At 35.9% G+C, this 19613-nt stretch overlaps 1 protein-coding gene and 1 long non-coding RNA gene across 3 annotated transcripts in view; one reads left to right on the plus strand and one right to left on the minus strand.

Moving 5' to 3' along the window:
• Positions 1–19613, minus strand: part of LOC135691847 (TATA-binding protein-associated factor 172) — a 53287-nt gene that overhangs the window by 212 nt on the left and 33462 nt on the right. The window contains exons 37-41 of one of the 2 annotated variants that reach the window (XM_089112003.1): positions 18862–19011; positions 16570–16647; positions 15298–15427; positions 2456–2547; positions 1745–2039 (exon numbers count right to left, since the gene is read on the minus strand). In XM_089112003.1, the coding sequence (XP_088968129.1) occupies positions 1778–2039; positions 2456–2547; positions 15298–15427; positions 16570–16647; positions 18862–19011 (712 nt within the window). In that variant the 3' untranslated portion in view covers positions 1745–1777. Of the gene's footprint in view, positions 1–1689; positions 2040–2455; positions 2548–15297; positions 15428–16569; positions 16648–18861; positions 19012–19613 lie in introns of those variants that run through there. The other variant, XM_089112002.1, reaches the window with a different exon arrangement.
• On the plus strand, positions 3491–14885 carry LOC148958608 (uncharacterized). Its single transcript, XR_016144498.1, has 2 exons — positions 3491–9368; positions 10270–14885. It is a non-coding gene; the product is annotated as an uncharacterized LOC148958608 (long non-coding RNA).

A 19613-nucleotide genomic window follows, 5' to 3' on the forward strand; every position in this document is an offset into this window, starting at 1 on the left:
CCCAATTGAATTCTGGGAGCAGTGCCTCTTTTTGAAAATGCAAGCGGGCGCTTCTATATCATTGCGGCGCTTACATATCAATGCGGCGCTTCTATATCACTTCGGCGCTTCTATATCACTTCGGCGCTTCTAACGGTCTGACCCGGTGTTCGAGATTTTGTTCATTAAAAATTACTTTGTTTTGAAAAATTTAGAGTGATGTAATTCAGGAAGCAATGTCTCTGTCTCGACTTCGCTCTACATATGATCGTCCATTGAGATTTCGATTTAGTTAACAAAACGTAAACCTTTAAACTTTAAATTAAATTTTATTAGTTGGTGATGCTAGGAAAAGGCTTAAGTTTCTATAACTAAGTCCTAACAAGGGAAATGAGGGATTAGGGAGAGAGAGAGAGAGAGGAAAGAGCAAGCTTATTTATTTTTCTTTTGAATAAAGCTAGGTTGTAAGGGTCTAGGAAACAGGAAATGTTCAAGTTCTATTGTTCACAGGTAGAGTAGCAAGAGAGCTGTCATAATTAATAGTTAAGGAAGTCTCTAATAATTTTCCTGTCTCTTTTATTGAGTTTGGTTAAAAATAGAAGGTGTGATGTGGACAAAAGTGTGCCCGACTCAAGCATGCCAGTTCCTTAACGGCATCAAGATTCTTTGCAACAAAATTTGGCTGTTACGAGAAAGAAAATTATATCATTACCCTATCAATTATTCGTACATCAACACTGAAGCTGTACACAGTAGAGAAAGATTTTCACAACAGACAAAAATTTTCAGATCAGGAAAACGATTTTTGATTTTGATTACTTCAAAATATTCATTCATCCGTGCAAGAATTGTTTTAGAGAGGGAATTTTTAAAACAATCGAGCAAAGTGCCTAACCTTAGTTTCTGCTCTTGATTTGGGTACTTTCAGCCTTGCTGAATATTTTAAGCCTTGAATACAATTTTGTAACACAATAGAAATCACGTGATCGATGACGTCATTCTCCCCGGTCATCAACATTTTTAGTTCTCTTTTTTGAAAAATCACTCCAACCATCTTGTTTGGCATTTTAATAGGAGCAAAAACTTCTCAAGAATAAACTCTATCAGACCTGCAGATAACGAGTTATTGCTATTTAAAGTTTGCATGACGTCATCAAAATGGCGGTTCTGAAGTTTTCGAGCACGTGGAATTCAAAGGCTGGTTGTCGTTATTTAGGTTGCTTTATCTCGATTTTGAAGTTTTTCGACCTTCGTGTTATTTAGCAACTCAAGGATGTCATTTGAGCTGATATATTTGCCCGCCTGGGAAACTAAGTATTGAGCAAAAATGCAAGGAAAACGTTCTAATGAAAATTTGTCTTCAAAAAGGCTATACTGAAGAGGAGCTCTCGTCAGCAATGAAAGACCGTCAATTCGTCAGCAATGTCGCTCGGCAATGTACTCCAACTTTTGCAATTTGAAGCTTTGCTGAGATGTGATCCAGCATGAAGATGCTAGTGTTGGAGAATATACAAGTACATACTTTGTTTGTGTAATCAAGTTCATCCTTGAACAGAAAAAAGTTTTCCTGAGTAAAAAGGGTAATTTTTTGTTTTAACCAAGACAAGAAAGTCTACAATATACGACTAAACTTAACTGTTCCATGCTCCCGAACATTTACCCACAAATCTACTTCCGAAAGACAATGTGCGAAATAAAAATAAAGTCGAGCGTTATTTAAGAAAATCTTTAGCCGAATCTTATTAAAAGCTGAAACAATATAAACCTTCGATCTTGACAATCAGGGATAATCCTTTATTCATTTCGTGTTAAGGCTTTCGATGAAACTATCCAGGTTGTATTCGTTCTCATACTGTCGTTCGTCCCAGAGTTCTCCAATATCTTCTAAGAGGACCTTCATCGAAGTTCGTTTGTTTGCATCTTGGCCCTCTTTCTTCTCTTCAGACTTGCCTTTCTTCACGGAAAATAGGTCTAACAGCTGACTTGTGTCCATAGATTGTAAACTAGAATTGTCTTGTGTTATAACACTATTGGCTATGCTCAACTTGAATTTCTGAAGCCTGGAAAAATTTCATAAAATTACAGTTAGTGAAAGCGGGTGTCAACTGTAATGCTTTTTCAGAAGCACTGTATATAAATGTATTCAAGATGGGCAAAATAGAAACAAAATAATGTAATAAAATATTGAGGAAAATGGAGAATAAGTTGAATAGAATGGAAATAAAAATAACAAAAGAAGATAGAAGGTAGAAGGTAGGGAAATTACAAGAGGAAAAATGGCAAACACGAAAGAGGGCATTAGGAAATTATTAAAGAGAGTCGTAATTAAATGTCAGGCTTTATAAAAATTAACTTAACGGTACTCATCAGCATAAAAGAAACGGAATCGAAAGGACAGGGAAGAACTTTTAGTTGTCTAGAAAAAAGCGATATAAAACTGAAATATGAAGACACATTTCAAAAAAAGAATATATACCCCATAATCTTTTCTTCAAGAGTTCCACGTGAGATCAAACGATAAACATTGACAACTTTTTTCTGACCAATGCGGTGAGCCCTGTCCATCGCCTGCAAATATGAGACATAGTTATCAAATTTGATATTGTACTGTATATGTATCCATCTAAAATCAGGGGCAAAATTGTTGAGATAAAAATACAACCTTGCATAGGCGTAGACTTAAATTTTTTCAGGGGGGGGGGGGGCTCAAAAAAAATAATGACAATTCCTAATGGCAGCTGCTGATGTCACAGAATAGAAAGTGGATTAGCTAAGGGCTTAAAGGTGATTTTTCCGTGCATTTTTCATTATCAAGGAAGAAGAAACACACAATCTGACCTTATGTTCACAATAATTTCATACTTTATTTTACTGTAAACGCAATTATCTAATCCAACAAACCTTATGCGTGAAACCAATAATATAACAAACTAATCTCAAAATTGGTAAAGCACTTCCTTATTTTCCAGGGTTGGGCTCAGCCCCCTTCGGTTTTCGTCAGGAGGGGCTGAAGCCCCAGAGCCCCCCCCCCCAGAGTTTACGCCTATGCAACTTGGCAATTGGCTACTTTACGTTGCCCCTGTAACTTCGAATCCCCCATTTCCCCCGAATCAATGTTGGATTTGTAGTTCTATCATTTGTGCTTTAAAACATGCATTCAGCATTAAACATAAAAAAACCGAAAATTGGTATATTGTTGACGTAAAGTATTGCGCAAACAATATCAAGGATTTATTTTGTTTATTTAAAAGTCCAGCGGAAATAAATCCTACCGAAATTTTCGGTACTTAATACATATTTGAAGTTTGAAAGTCTTCATATCGTTTCGTACTTTGTCTTCTCAAGACCTTTTTAAAAAAAACTTTTGTAGTAATTATTCCTCCTAATTCAATAGTTTTTACACTTGCATAACCCTTAGTTTATGCTGGTCGATCGTGCAATAAAACATTTCATATATGCATATCAATTTGCCATTTGATTAAGTGCGGTTTCGAATTCCTTACTTATGATCTTTTGCTAGGTTTGAAAACTCCAGCAATTAACTTTTCAAAATGCCGAGCGAGTATTACTGTTCAACAAATCACTTTCATTAAAAATATGTAAGATCTTCAAAGTCGTAGGAAGTTTCACTGCAAATGTTGCTGTTTTACTATGAAATGAGTATAAAAGCATGTAAAAATATTTCCTGGTCTCACATTGACAGGACCAATGTTTAAACGTGCGCGAAAGCGAAGCTAGGGTAGATCCTTCCATAAACGATTTTCTAAACTTTGCATCTTCTAACTTGATGTAACGTGGAGATAGCCACGGATTCTATAAGTAAATTGTTCATTTAGCTGAAGCTGTATGCAGTATTACTACACGTCACCGAAAATTCACTCATCTACAGAAAAATGCACTTAGCCGCGTAACAGATTGAAGCACGGACTTCTCACATAATCTTCAACACTAAATCGCCGTCCTTCTTCACGCGAAAGCATATGACGGACCGGCGACATCAATGGTGGCTTCATTGTTACAAACACAATAACAGAAAGTGATTTATATGCAGTCATGTCTGCAGAGGTGCTGCAGAAGAAGTCGAAGTAGAGCATGCAATCGCAGGAGTTACGATCTTAACACTTTAAAGGGGAATATTTTCACGTCCCAGTTAATGTTTTCGCAACAGTGGCAAAGTCACGACAAGCCAAATCACGACATGTAAGTCTCAAACATACATTTATTATAACATACATATATTTATGTCTCAAACATTGGATTATTCACGTCGCACAGTGCTCAATACGTGAACATGTTGAGCAAGATATACGTATATTTAGGGTATGAGAGAGATGGGAACTACGTTTTACATCTCTTCAAGAGATAAGTGATTTGGAAACAGGCTTGTAGAGATGTAAAACGTACGTACGCTCAATACACATTATTCATTTTTATGTATGTGCCTCCATCCAATGGTGACTGCTGCAGGTGTATATGCAATATGAATGATAATTTCATTATTTGTTTTTAGTATTGGATTGATTTAACGAGTTGCCGTATACCAACACGCCCTGTAAATTGTGAATGGCTACTAGGTTTTCTCTTCATCATCAAATATATTTTTCTTGCTGCGTCACAAGAAGGCCCTTCATCAAGAACCTTCCCTCAATGAGATTCAAAGCAGCACCAACGGCAAGATTTTGACGTCACACAAGGGGCACTTAGCAGAGTTACATTTACAAGGGGGGGGGGGGGGGGCACCATCGGATCACATTCTTCAATCTAATGGGTGCTGTTACCAACACTAAATAGTGCGTGCTTAATATAACAACAAAGACCGAATGAAAACATATACCAAAAGCCCAGATATAGAGAACACATATGGCAAAACATTCTTAGAAGCATGCTAGAAGAGAAGGAAATCATGACACTCTTGAGATTATTTGGCTTTTGTAAGTATCAATTCAATCTTCACTTGATTGCTGCAAGGTTTTATTGTGAATAAATATGAAGCAGTAACAAAAAGCAAAGGAAAATTTTCACAAAGAAGAAGCTAGATGTTGAACTCCTCGAATAAAGGTAGTTTCCTTCTATTTCTGAAGACCCCTAAGAAATGCATTAGGTAGACCAAGAAATTAAAGACACAAAGAATAAACCCTAAACAGTTTAAAAAAGTAAACTGATAGAATGTGAATAAGGCCAACAAGCGATTTGAGACGATTTAATGCAAAGGAAAATTTTATTGCAGTGGAACATGAATTAAGTAATTTCGAAATACAGTAGCTACTGTCATGGAAAAAGAGCTCGTTCAATTCCCCTGGTTTGCCGTTGTCAATATGACAAGCCGAAAAACACCAGATTAATATTATGGAACAACATTTAATCTTCATGTCTCAAAGCATTGAAATATCAACGCAAAGCGAATGAACTTTATGAAAAGTCAAACGATAAAATCCGATCTAGTTTTTAAACCTTTTCTTCCTTGCATGAACATCACCATATCGAAAAATGACAACCATTCGTCAGTCAACTCCTACACAATTTTTAAATAATGTCAGCATTATTTTGTAATAGCTACAAAAAAGAAAATAAAGCTCTTACGTAGCCACTGAGAACAAAAAAACATACTCAAGCGATTGCATGTGAGCTTGAAAGTGCGTGACACTGGAAGATATTCGAGGCGAGAAAATCACACAGCCAAGAAAACAACGTAAGATCACCTGTGCTGTACTCAGCCGATCATACATGAATAATAGATGGCCAATAGACGGTAAATGGATATATATTTCGCTGCAACAACATTAGATTAAACTGTTTCCAAAAGCAAGGGCAGCAGCATCTCTCGAAAGAACTGAAAGGTATGTAACAATAATTTAGTAATATGTTTTTAGCCCAATATTTTGCTATAGAGATCACGTGCTACAATCAAGTGAAATGCCATCTTCTATCTTTTACCAAACAAACGATGTTTTGTAGATTGAAATTAGTCTTAACATAGCATCCTTCAAACGACAGTGGTATTAGGAGATAAAGTCACCGAAATTATGTCTATTACTAGGTTGGAAAATGTTACTATTAGTTAATTTCAGTGTCCTCGCCGGAGTACCTTGCAATGTCACATTTTAAAGGGAGTTCTGTATAGGAAAGCTTACTGCAAAGGATATTTTGCATGAAATTCTAATGATGCGAGATTTCTGGAGAATCCAAGAGACATTTAATTATCATGCATATGAGAAGTATCAAAATCAGTATAATTGAAACTACCTCGGGGCTGTCAGGATTTACAAATAGGAGATTTCCAATAAAAGAGAGAGTTAAAACCGGTTAAAACTGCCGCATCATCAGGTTACTCATTCGTTTAGTAATTGTCAAATCAAAGTAAATGCGCCATGGTTTCCAACTAAAATAATCTTAAAAATAAAATTAGAGTCTGAAGAGTCTATAAACTATTAATTTTCCTTCAGCAACAAGGTAAACGTTTTCAACTCGCCTAAAAGTCAGTGAAAAGAAGGCGTTTATTGTATGGCGATAAAATTTATTTTGATCTCAACGACTTCCTATCACTATACTGTCATTTATCTAGACTCAAATTACAAAGACGTCTTTCTAGATCGAAACTGCTTCGAAAAATAATAAATCTTTTTTATAAACAATTTGCAAAAAACTTCACTTTTAGTCAACTAGCTTAGAGCTGGAAAGGGTCCAAGAAACACAGATCTTTAGATTACAGAATCTAAAATTTTCCTGAATAAGCTTAAGGCCATTTATGAAACGAGGTTGGAAATTGTATTGGTGTTTCAAATGTTTTCGACTGCAGAGAAAAATTAAAATGTCGCTACCTTGCATTGAGTTATACTTTTTTGGTCTAAGCAAGTTCCCATCGGGAATTGCCTCTCCGAGAGCGATTCAAAATTGGACAACTAAGGTAGCAAAGTCAAGTTAGTTCGAGTGTAGAACCTCTCTTGCAAATTAAGGGCTATCCTATTGAGTTTGTATTCAGTCTCACTTGCATCCAGTATTGGCATTCAATTGATAAAAATTTTGAAACAGAAAATTCGAACAGTTTAATGTACCACTCTTCGAGCACTTATACGTCAAAATGACGTCACTGCAATGCCTGGCTATCATGGGACCCCCACGAGCCGGGCAATGGTGGCTAGTTGAAATTTTATTGTCATTATATACACAAAAACCGCTTAAAGTAAGTTTCGAGAGATTGCCTTAATGTTGTCATTAAGGGTGAAAGATAAGGTCTGGCATGGAAAGGCACATTAAGAGATTCAATTTAAAAGCTAAATACTGGAGAATTCTAACGGGGGTAGGTCAGGTAACCTTAAATGATAATAACGAGGCTTATCAATGGCAGATAGCAGCGCACTGCACCACCAACTTCCTTCGATTTCAAAAGTGAGCTGAAATGACTACATTTTGGCTTAAGAATATTTACTCCGACAGCGCAAAAATACTGAAATTTCCAAAGTAGGGCGTGACGGTATAACCGGCGATCAGATACCTTGCTTGATTTTGATCTAGGACATTCAAATTGAATTCTACTGTTTTCAAAACTCAAGTCTGTGTATGACAAGCTGGGCGATTTATTACGGTTGTTTCAAGAAATTTGAAGATTAACAGCAACAGGGTACCTCCGGAAAAAGAAGATCATGGACGATTTATCGCTAAAGGAGAACCAATCTGAGAATGTGGTCTCCCTAAAACTAAAATAAAGTTTGTTCTATGGCTTCTCTGGTTATAAGTTGATACTAATTTGAAGATCTCAATCATTATTAATAGTTTTAAATTGCAAGATGATTACTTCGAAATCAAGCCTCCTGTCTTGTTTACAATGATTAAATGGATTAACAGTCCGATAATGTACAAAACTTGAATATCTATCCCATAATCCCTCGAGTATTGTCTATCAAACGAAGAAAATCGGATTCTTCTCAGTTTTCAAACCTTAAGTGCACATCTGCGTCATCGATAAAAGGGCGATACATAGTCGCAGAAACATTAAATATTTGCATTTCAACATCAGCCTATGTCGCCAAGTAGGTTTACGAGAGGGCGCAGCGCAGGAGTAGCAGGAGTAGTCGCGCGTTATCACAAAAGTGTAGCCCTTCATATTAACAAAGGAAACGGCTGAACAGTATACCACTTCAAATTAATCATTGAGACAAATGTCGAATAAGAAAGAGACTGAACACAACCGCCAGAATGAAAGCTGGCTAAAGTCAAAGTTTTCTAAATCATCTCAACATTTGTCCGAAGTCACTATTAAATTGAATTATCCTCACATTGCAGATTACCCACATAATCATTAATTTCTGCCAAATCTTCACGCTTTTATGCTAAGCTACAATGCCTTCTTCATAGGCCTACTGCCTGACGTTATCGTCTTATAAATTTTTTCCTGCTTTGCCATCTTATTTTCTACGTACTTTCATGCCCTTTTACGATCTCTTCAAATTCAAGTGACATTCGAAATAAAGTTGGCAAAACGTGAAGAAATTTGGACATACTATGTTGATTTTGAGGAATTATGAAATAGACGAGTTGAGTCTTGGCATTAATCTGCCTTGGCCAGTGAAATATGTAACGTAACAGAATAAATAGTACTCCAATACAAGTGTTAGGAAATAATGCACGCGTAAAAATAGTTAGAATGAATTATGATTCATTCAGTATATATGTCAGATATGCAACAAGCTCTTAAAAATATTACGAATAAGTTCTTATGAATGCAGACAACAACAGTTTTCTATTTTGTTAACGTTTTACGTAGAAATTCAAGCTAGAAATTCAAGCAAGAAAATCGCAAAGTTGAAGTGGCTGCATGTACCCAGTAATTGTAACAAAGTCCTGCTATGAAGGCAATTTAGACTTTGCTGAAAACCCCTCTACTCCTCTCACTGTGTGAAGGGGATACGAGAAGCGCAGAGTAGATGTAAAATCCACCAAAATAACAAACGTCAGCAATCCATCGCTAGAGCAATGTGGAATTCAGAATCATCTTAATGAATATATTCATCAATTAAACATGCTACAACGAAAACAATCTTTGTTCAAAACACCAACGAAATACATTGCTAACTATATCACATGATTATCGGATGATCACGTGCCTATCGAATCATACGTAACAACACTAAGTGAGTACCAGTAGAAATTATTACGGGCTCGTTGAAAAGCAGGTTCAGCATCATGTGAACATTCATCTTTAGTTTGCATTCATCGAAACAAACAGTTCAGCGCCTTTGTAGGCCTGTCCGCGAAATCGAATTCTGACTGAGATCAATAGTTACTGTGACGTCATCAGAATGTTTATTTAAGATATTCGTCGGCGGTTGCCACTTTAATCAACGCGAATCATGAGCAAGGAGTCGGTAGCAGTTTGTAGCGACAGAAATGCGGTAGGTTGATAAAAACTTCAATGGTGATTCCGAGGAGTTCATGATAATTCAAATCAATTTAAAGAAAGAAGAATCGGTCCATGAAAAGCAAAAAGGGTTATCAGCAAGTATTTCAACCTGACTGATGGAATATTTGGTTCACGTGTGGCGTGGAGTAACATAAGTAAACTAAGAATACCAGCAACTAATAAACCATTAATTATCAGATTGCCTATTTCTTAGATACAAAGCTGATGTAATATTTATAATAGTTAATGTAATAGTTAATATTAAAGGCTAATGTAATATTTAAAACAAGTTTATACAAACGAAAAATTTAAAAAGATTTGGTAAAAATGATAATATTAAAGAAGAATACATAGTTTGTTGATAAGAATGAAAGTTTTGCTACCGTTCGAGGACAAACAAAGAACAAGCTCTGAACCATTTATAGTGATAAAGATCTTCATAATGATATAAAGGGAGGGCTTGTAAATGTTTGTAATACAAGGTTGCTTGATGATCGCGTTCATCGTGATACACAGAGTGGAAATTTTAGAATCGTCCTGTTCCATACGCTAAAACGTGTACAGCTCTGCTTATATGACAAACAGTAATCTTCATATACAACAAGTTATATTTGTTGTATATAAAATAAAAAGTGGCGCAAAATAAACAAACTATAAAACCAGACACAGAAAACGCGCAGAAAAATGTCTAGGTTTGGTAACGAATGAAACGTGCTGCAACAATTGTTTACCCCCGAAAAGCTAGTAGAAGATTTTCTGTTGAAGTTTTAAAAAAATCATTTAAAATCGATTGCAAGCCAAGTGGATCATCAACATAGAATCTTAATAAAATATGAGAACTTATCATTTCTATTCATTATATCGTTTTGTAAGTAGTTGTTTTTCTCTTTCAGGCTCTTACTTCAAGCTGAATCTGACTGCTGGTTTGTAAAGAAGATGGCAACAAGAAAATTATCGATGGATGCAACTGCAATATACAAAACAGCGAAATTGCTCACTAAAATTGGTGATAGCTTACATGAAGAATACGCATCATTAATGCAAGATGAGCCCCAGTTACTGGAAAGAGTGCCAAATACGGCTGAAATGGTTGCATCGTTGGTTCTTTGGTGGATCAAGTTTGCAATTACGAATTGAGAAAAATGACGAAACAATTAGCCCCTGACAAAGCCCCATTGTTGTTGGAAAGATCTACAAAAAGCCAATTTTGAAGAAACGTGCCTCAATACATGTAATTTTGAAAGAGAAAAAAAGTGCCAATTATAAACTGTGAAACAGAAAAAATTTGTTGCAAAGAAAAACTCGATTCCAAGAATATATAGTAAGCAACAAACTTAAGAAAGTAATGTGGAAGTAGCATTAAATGCAAAAATTTTTCAACTAAATTACTCGAGAAAAAGTAAAGAGGATTTATTTATTGCTGAAAGTAATATTGCTTTGAATGGAAATTTAGTAAGGATCAACTTGAGGTTTTAGTGTGGCCATATTCTCTCTTATCTCAATATTTTAAAAACTGAGCTTCAACTACAGAAATAATTTCACATTAGCAAAGCAAAGATAAAGTGAAAGTTCAAAAGATAAACTACAGTATTGTATAAAAAGAGCACTGCCAACTTCTAACGACAATCTGGCTTAAACGACAAATCAACATGCTATCTTTCGTAAATTTGATCTGACAGTGGGCACATTCTTCTTGTAACCTTTTTATCAATATTCAGAGATAATTTTTATGTCCAATAGTAAAACTTGCAGTTAAGCTGTAGGAACAACAGAATCAAGGAAGGGGTGGGTCTACTTATCATTTTGATAAGAAAATATGGCTATAAGGATTGCAACTAGATGGATGCAATGACAGAGTGAGACAATTTTACGTGTCACTTTTGTAACTTGATATAATTATGGTATTATGAGAAATGATTAAATTTTAGCGTGGCCACAACTTAAAAAAAAAGGATTAGAATAAGGGGTGTTTAACATACCCCCTTTAAATCAAAGTAGCTATGACCATCATGCTGTCCCCTCATTATCTTGTCACAAGAGCGAGTATAATGTTAAAAAAATGACAAAAAAGTAACGAATTTTGTGGGAAAAGATGGCTATTAAGATGACAAATGATAAAAACTCATTGAAGGCACCTCGTTAAGGTTACCTAAAAAGCTCGCTCACGTCTACGCATGAAAAGAAAGTAAGTTTCAAAAACAAAACTGAACTTACCAAGACTAAAAAAACAACTAACAAGAAACCAAACAAACCAGGCGGAAAAAACAAAAACGAACTGAATAACAGAACCAGAAAATCCTAAACAACAATGCAAATCAAGGAAAATCAAGAAAAAGCAAACGATAAAAATAAAACATCAAAACCAAACAAGCAAAGAAAATAAAGAAACAAATAGGTTTAGTTTGTATGATTTCTCAAAAGCTTTGGAAACATTTGTTACCATCTACACATAAAAAGAAAGGCAGTTGCCAAAATCAAAATTGAGCCTAACGAGATCTAACAAAAATAATTCATACAAAATCAAACAAAGCAAGTCGAAAAATACAAGTCAAAAAGTAGAAAACAGACCATGTGAAGCTTAAAAACAAAGTAAAAAGAAAACAAACAAAAAGAAAGTAGAAAACTAAAGCGACAACAGATACGCCAGGCCAGGTATGGCAAAACCAAGTAAAAACAAAACGAAGAAAAACAAAACAAAGTCAAACAAAAATAAGACTAAGCAAAAATAAAACCAAGCAAAAATAGAACCAAGCAAAAACGATACCAAGCAAAAAACAGCAACACATTACAAATCAAGATCAAATTAAACTGAAACAAAACAAGCAAATGCAACCAACCAAACCAATTAAAAACAAGCCAAACGAAAAGAAACGAAGCAGAACAAACAAAATAAAACAAAACGAAAAATTGTGAAACCAAACTAAACCAAGTCATTCCAAGCCAAGCCGAACCAAACCAAACTAAGCCAAGCTATGCCAATCGAAAAACAAAACCAAATTTTTGGCGCATATGTAGTGAAAGTTTGGCAAAAATGTCACCTTTCCAACAAGGCTATGGAAACTGACTTTACGAGGTTTCCATGGAGTTATTTGCCAATGATTCATAGGAGTCACGTGCACGATCCCTACGTAGAGGAATCCTTTTTCAGATAGGGTACTTAGTCAGGGACCGTGTAGAGTACGGGGGGTGTGAGTGGTGTCACACACCCCAAACTTTCAGAGAATTTGTCGGTAGATTTACATTGTTAACAAAAGAATTTTATATCAAATGTAACAAAAGAATTTCAATCGGTAAAATAGGGTTTTGCATCCCTCACAAAAGCCCCCCCCCCCCCAGTGAGAAAGGTCGCACTATGCCACTGGTATTTGTCCTCACCATGATAACGTAGGGTGGGTTGTTCCCTTCCTCGCTGTCTTTTTAATGTATAAAACATAGAAAGATACTTGCAGCTATGAAAATTAGCTAGCTAATGCGGTCATGCTTGCCCATGAAGGGTCTACCAGGGCCATAAGCAATGGCAACTCCCGGGATGTTTACCAGTTGGCTTCCATTTATGTCGATATTACCCCTCAAAAAACAGTGCTAGTTAAAGCTTTGGCGCTAAAAAGCCCTGAAAGAAAGTTGAGGAGAGTGGGGCCTGTTTGCTACTGTCGATTTTATCATAAAGAAAAAAAAAGCAAGCAAGAAAAAGCCTCACTTCCTGTGTCAAATCGATTTACATTATCAATTAAATGAAGGAACTCTGGGTCACCGATGCAAACAGATAGGCAGTTCTCATATTTATCAGAGCAGAATACTATTTTTAAATCTGAAATGAAAAAAACGAGAGTTCTTATCAATGTCTGAGAGAATTTCGTTGTGTTTGGAAAAATGCTACACATTAGATATAGGCGTGCTTTAAAGATGTAAATAAATCTTATCAAATCAGATTCAAACCACTGATGATAAATCTTATAAAATTATCTGCGCTGGATGAGCATAGAATTATACATCTAATTATCGACGACCCAAAGAACATCTTTCTGCTAGTTCATTATTTTTTCATAAGCATGGTGAGATATCTTCAAATGGTTTTTGAGATAAAATTCAACTGTTTCAATTTGCTCTAAACCTGGGCTGTTTAAATCAACGCTTTTTTACATCTTATTCATGCTGGGTTTTCAATTCTTTATAAAATTTATCACTTTCTTCATCCACATACGTTGATGAGTAAAACTAACGCAAGAAAGATTCGACCAACACCGAATAAGGTCATCAATTACAAATTTACAAAGGAAACTTTAAGTTGAAAGTTCTTGACCCTTAAACAATGTAATTGGTGCATTTTGCAACAGAACATTAACAATTTTCGATTCTAGATATCAAAGTCCTTAATATTTTTAAAAACAGATAATTCGGCCTTAATTCCTCTTTAGCTTAACAACATTTCCATCACTCCCGCTGGAAAAAACTGGGAAAAGGTAGCACTTGCTCAACACTTTTGCTTTGACGAAGCTCCGAAAGCCGGGGCGAAATATTAGCTTCTATCAACTTACTTGCGTTAGTTTTCGTTTGTTCTCGGTGCGCTGCGGTATTCCTTATTTACTACATTCTAAATAGAGCTTGCCTGCAATTGGTCATGTATATTAGTTTAACTCAGTGTGTAGTTTCATGAGACGCAGTGGGTTAAAGAAGGGGATGGGAGAGGGAAAGGAATTGTATATTCAAGTTCAGAGTCCTTTCTTATGGAATGGGTATCCAAAAGGTTTATCCCCTCCCCACGAAATTATAATTTTTAATGCAAAAAATCCAGTTACCATCGTATTTTGATCTGGTAATAAACAAACGACTTCAAAATACAAACAGATTGATACTGATTAATGATAAAATATTTACAGGTAGACATTGCCCTATGCGGACACGGGAATCGATCCAGTATAAACGAAAGGAGTGGTATTCTACCTGGTATTCTCCAGATAAAATATTACAATACAAACTATATTTTACTATACTTACTAATTACTCTACGATACTACAGTTACGATACCATAGGGAGCAAAGGACAACGACAACCCCATGCAACCAGACAAAAAAATACGTACGCTACACGTGCATATAAAGAAGGTTATCAAAAAAGAAAAGAAATACGAATATGAATAGTGAGAACAAAAGCGAACTATCTTTCTAAATTATAAATACTAATCTGATCCCGGACAGCAGCCAAAGTTTCAAGCTTTGTGCCTGTACGTCCGGAAAGTCCGGAAAATTTAAAGAGGTCAAAATTGTGCCTGGCACGTTGAAAATGGTGCCGGGTATGCACTGTTAGAAAATGGTGCTTGGCAGAAGCCATTTGGCATTTTGACAAGTGACAGTTAAAATAAAACTAAGTGACAAAAACTCGTACCTTTCTGAAATAGAGATGACACTTCCGGTTGCTTTTCTGAGAACTCTCAGTTTAGTTTGTACTTGAGCAGTCATGTGTAATCAAAGGCAACCGTCAAGATTACCAGGGCCGTCGCTAGCTATTGTGCTCAAGAGAGGGGGGAAGTGGGGTGGTACTCTGATCCCATTTGCCGACAAAGTTGGTGAGCCATCCTTTATTTGCCGACAGATCCAGTGAAGCCTGCACTCGAAGAGGGCAACAGGTGCAAAGTGCAAAGAAAAAGGGCAAAAAAGTAAAACAAAGAAAAATGTTCAATTCCGCAAGACCAAGAGTGAGACTGCTGCCCCCGATGCCCCCCATGGCGCAGACGTCCTTGGACAAATCTGCAAACTTGCCAACGAAGCACCCCTAGACGGTAATAAGCTCCTCGTAAATGTTTTCCAAGGGGCTTCACACCCCCTCCCACTCCCCGTAGCGATGGCCCTGAAGATAACCCGAATAAATTTCAACTGGATATCCTAGCCCCGTGAAAATCGATCTATAAACTCAAAATAAATACCTGGAGATCTCTGCTTGGGTTCCAGTCATGCCCAACAAATATTACCGTGTCTGCACCAGTTAAATTTAGGCCAAGTCCACCAACATGTGTTGTCAATAGCAAGCAGTCAATTGATGGGTCGTTATTGAATCTACAAAAAAAGGACTATTACAAAAATGGCATGCATTACATATTCAAAGAAGTCAGCACACAGTCACACAGAAATTAGAATTAAGAATTAACTTTTTCTTCACTTTAATGATATGACTTTTATCACGTCATGGGTATCTAATTTCCGTGTTAAAATATCGCAAAATGAAATATCAAAAGGTGTAATATTGAATGAAATTATGCAGTGGCTGATCCCTAGCAAGAGCCTTGTTCTTGATAATATGAGAAAGAAAGCATTACGGCAAATTTGAATGTCTCTTCAAAGTACCATACATCTTTGCATATGACCTACGAAAAATGCTAATTCAAAAACATTTAGGCATATTTTCATAGTTATAACAACAAAAAATCGTAGACACGAAAAACTCTTTACAAATTCGACTTAATGCATAATTCTCTATTGACCGCACTGACGGACTGGCTGTAGTACCAGAGCCACATTAATTCGATCACGGAAATAGAAGATAGGAGCGGAGAAGCGGAGGAGCGCCTATCTGAGCTAGAAGCTCCTCCGCTTCTCTACTTGGCTTTCTGTTTACGCGCTCGAAATTTTGTGGCTCTGGCACCAAAGATGAGGCTTCATCTGAAAACACGTTCTTATCCTGGACACGTCGACAGTTTTAACCGGAACTTATAAAATTATATTATATGCTTGAAGAATATAAACAAATGAAGCTCGCTACAGCATTACGAAGATGCAAACAGACAATTTTTCCAAGGAAAACACAGAAAAATGACTGGAGAGAAAGATGATTGCGATCCAGAGTTTCATTTTAGGAAAGGCCATCTTGTCATGCCTTGTAACACAATGAAATTCCTCTAACTTTGCAAAATCAGCAACAAAATGGATGATGATGGACTGAATAAAAAAACAGCAAATTCCAAAAAGAAGAACCCGCTTTCTCAAGAAATCTTTTCAAAAAGTGGAGAAAAAATGATTAACTTTGTAATTGCAATTTATCGCCCAGTCGTAAGGGTAGAATACATTCGACTCCCTACGCGACACGCAATTTCACGAATGCCAACAAATATCAAACACGTTTTTACAGACCCCCACGAATGACACTTTACTTAAGCAAAGTTCTCTCGTATGCGTCTAGCATAAGGTAAATTGCAACATACCTGTGTACAATGTCTTGTCGGGATCCAGCAGGTGTGCTTCCATCTAACCGACGATACATGACTGAAGGCATTTGAGTCCTTAAAGAAAATGCAATAAAATTGTAAAATATCTCAAATATGACGAGCCGTCAGTATCGTAACAAACCCATGCACGCAATACACACCTTCTTTATATAAATAACTAATTTTTTGCAGAGCTCCAATATTCTTAGTTTATTTTGGGCCTAAGATTATTCTTGAATTATTCTTAAGCAACACAAGGTGTAACTAAGTCGCATTATAGTGTTAATGGCTCCAGGGCCGGATAAATCTATTTCAAAACATAAAGTGTTAAACTCAAAATTTTTTTGCTTTCCAAAAAACTTTATTTAATTGTAGACTTTATTTTTGATATCAAAAAGTGTGTACGTGGACTTCTTTTTTATTTTTATATATATGATTCAATTTTCACGGCATTGGCCACTGCATTGTGTAACTTTGCCAATCAAATAACTATTTTTGCAGAGTTGTAAACTTTATCAACGTTTGAAAACGGATAGTTTTGTGTTATCACAACAGTTTTCTGTCAATATTCTATTTTGCGTGCTGTAAGATATAATATGACAATTTAACTTTAAATTAAAGTAAAATTGCACTAGGAAAAAGAAAGAGTATCTATTAACGACAATTCAAGCATAGTCCCTTATCAAGTGAATTGACTAACTTGTTTTGACTTGAGAACGGTCTATGCTCGAAACGTCGTTTATAAATTTGCTATACTTTTTCCTAATACAATTTTACTTTAATTTCAAGTTTTCTGTCAAGTTTATGAAATCAACTTCATGGGAAATATGAACTTTTGACAGGCTTACATGGTAAAATTACAGTTGGACAGAAATTTTTGGAAGAAAGCTTCGAAGAACGCTACTTGGGAAAGTAACGTGTAAAATAAATATTTAAAAAGTCTCCTTCCTAGCTAAAATGAAGAGCCTGCAAAAAACTATATGTCATTGCAAAAGTCTCCATTTAGCTACTGTTCCTTAACGAATATTCATGACAGGGGTTCTTATGCAAAACAAAACTCTGTTAAAAGACAGTCATGGGAACTCAGAAACTAAACTAGATCTAAATAATGTATATCTTTCCCCGAAGCACTTTGCTTTTGTCAATCATAGTTTAATCAATGAGGGGTTTTGAGAAAATAGAAGTATGATGTGACCTGCGAAATAAATCCATTCTATGAATACACAATGCAGGGTCATTTTCTTAGAGCCTGAAAACTGTGAAACTTTCGGGTCAAAAGCTGTGGCAAAATTTCCTCACAGTCTAAGAAAGTGGTAATCTTTGGCAGCCTTTTTAAAGAATTGAGGCCCAACAAACTTGAGTGTGACTGTAGATGTGTGAGATAATTATCTTCAGCTTGGATTATATTAAATCCTTTCGTTTTCCTTCCCATTCCAAGACATACACTTGAAACATGATAATTCGGGTATGTGACGTTAACTAGCCTTCATATAAACAAAAGCGTTAAACACTAGCTTTATCAAATTATCTATTACTTAAATATTTTTCATATTTCCAAGGTCAGCTTTTTTGCGTACGCGCTGCTTTTCCAACTTTTATTTCAATATCACGCATGCTGTGGACCAGTTATCTGAGATAGTTCCCATGGCGACACCAATAGTTATCTGTAGCAATTGTAATTTGTACCAGGGTCAAAGTGAATGTAATGTGTGCAATGTCTTTTAAATTTGACTATTTAACCAAGAAAATGTCAAGTCAAGAGGCAAGTAAAAAAATCGTATCTCTTTTCTTGAAGCGCCTTTTATTCCTTACAGATGCCTAAACTTGATTTTGCAAAGATAGGTCACACAGAAAGATCGAATGACCGTAGCCTTGATGGACCTCAAACATCTACAATATACCATATTTTACATGGTTAACACGGAATTATGATCTTCTTGGGACATCAGTAAGTTACAAAGAGTGAAATGAAGACGAAAAGACCCTGTGATAATGCAGGCTACAACGAGAAGTTTTGAGGAAATTGCTTAAACTCTGCCACTGTCATCTTTCAGCATCCATCTTTCCTTTGAAGTTCGCCAGAAAATCATTCTCTTATGTTTAAAACAAAACTTTTGTAAAAGTTTTGTAGAAAGCTAAAAAATATATTTTTTTCACTATATAAAGAGCAGTCTGGCAAAGAAAAACTGCAAAAACAGACGCTTTAAATATTATTAAAATAGTGATACCACAACAATGCCACGCATTAAATGTGCAAATATATCGATAGCTGGAAAGCCATAGACTTACTTGAGTAGATCGTTCTCAACGATATCAAGCATACTTTTTAACTGACAGAAGATCAAGGCACGGTGTTGCCCTACAACTGGATCTGTCATAACGTTGGATTGGTTCCCGTCATCATTTGTCGCACCAATGCCACAATCTAGGAGCAGTTGCCTGGGAAAAAACAAATGAATAAGAGTGAGGTGATTCCTTGCGAACTTCATTCTGCTATCATGAAAGAATGTAATGGCAGAATGTAGTGGGAGAATGTAGCGAATATCCTGTAGTGGCCAGCATAGGCGTACGGGGTGAATTCAGGTAGGGGGGGGGACTGAAATTTTTCTGCCCGAAAAATAATAACGCCCAAATACGGGGTGTTCTTTAACACAAACAAGCTTCTAATATTATTCAAGAAATGATTAAAATGCAACGTCATGAAAATAATGTTATCTAATAAGCATTTTTAAAACTTTACAAATTTTCATCAAAAAAGCGAATTTCTTCTACGACAGCGACCAAATGTATCGATTATTTTATCGATATCTTTTTGTGAACAAGATTTGCATCATTTTCAGAAATTCACGCATTTTTTTGTTTACCTGCCTATTCTTGTGATCATTGGACAGTTTATGTTTCATTTCAAGGATGTCAGAAACTCAGAATCTTTTTGTTAGAAGGAGCAAACCTTTATAATGATTTCTGTCGAAGGGTTAGCATTCATGTTTGCAGTTTAGGGCACCTCGATTCAGCGTTTTTCAACCTTTTCTATCAACGGC

Source organism: Rhopilema esculentum, chromosome 13, assembly GCF_057945365.1.
Source record: "Rhopilema esculentum isolate cy_ngs chromosome 13, ASM5794536v1, whole genome shotgun sequence".
Lineage (NCBI taxonomy): Eukaryota > Metazoa > Cnidaria > Scyphozoa > Rhizostomeae > Rhizostomatidae > Rhopilema > Rhopilema esculentum.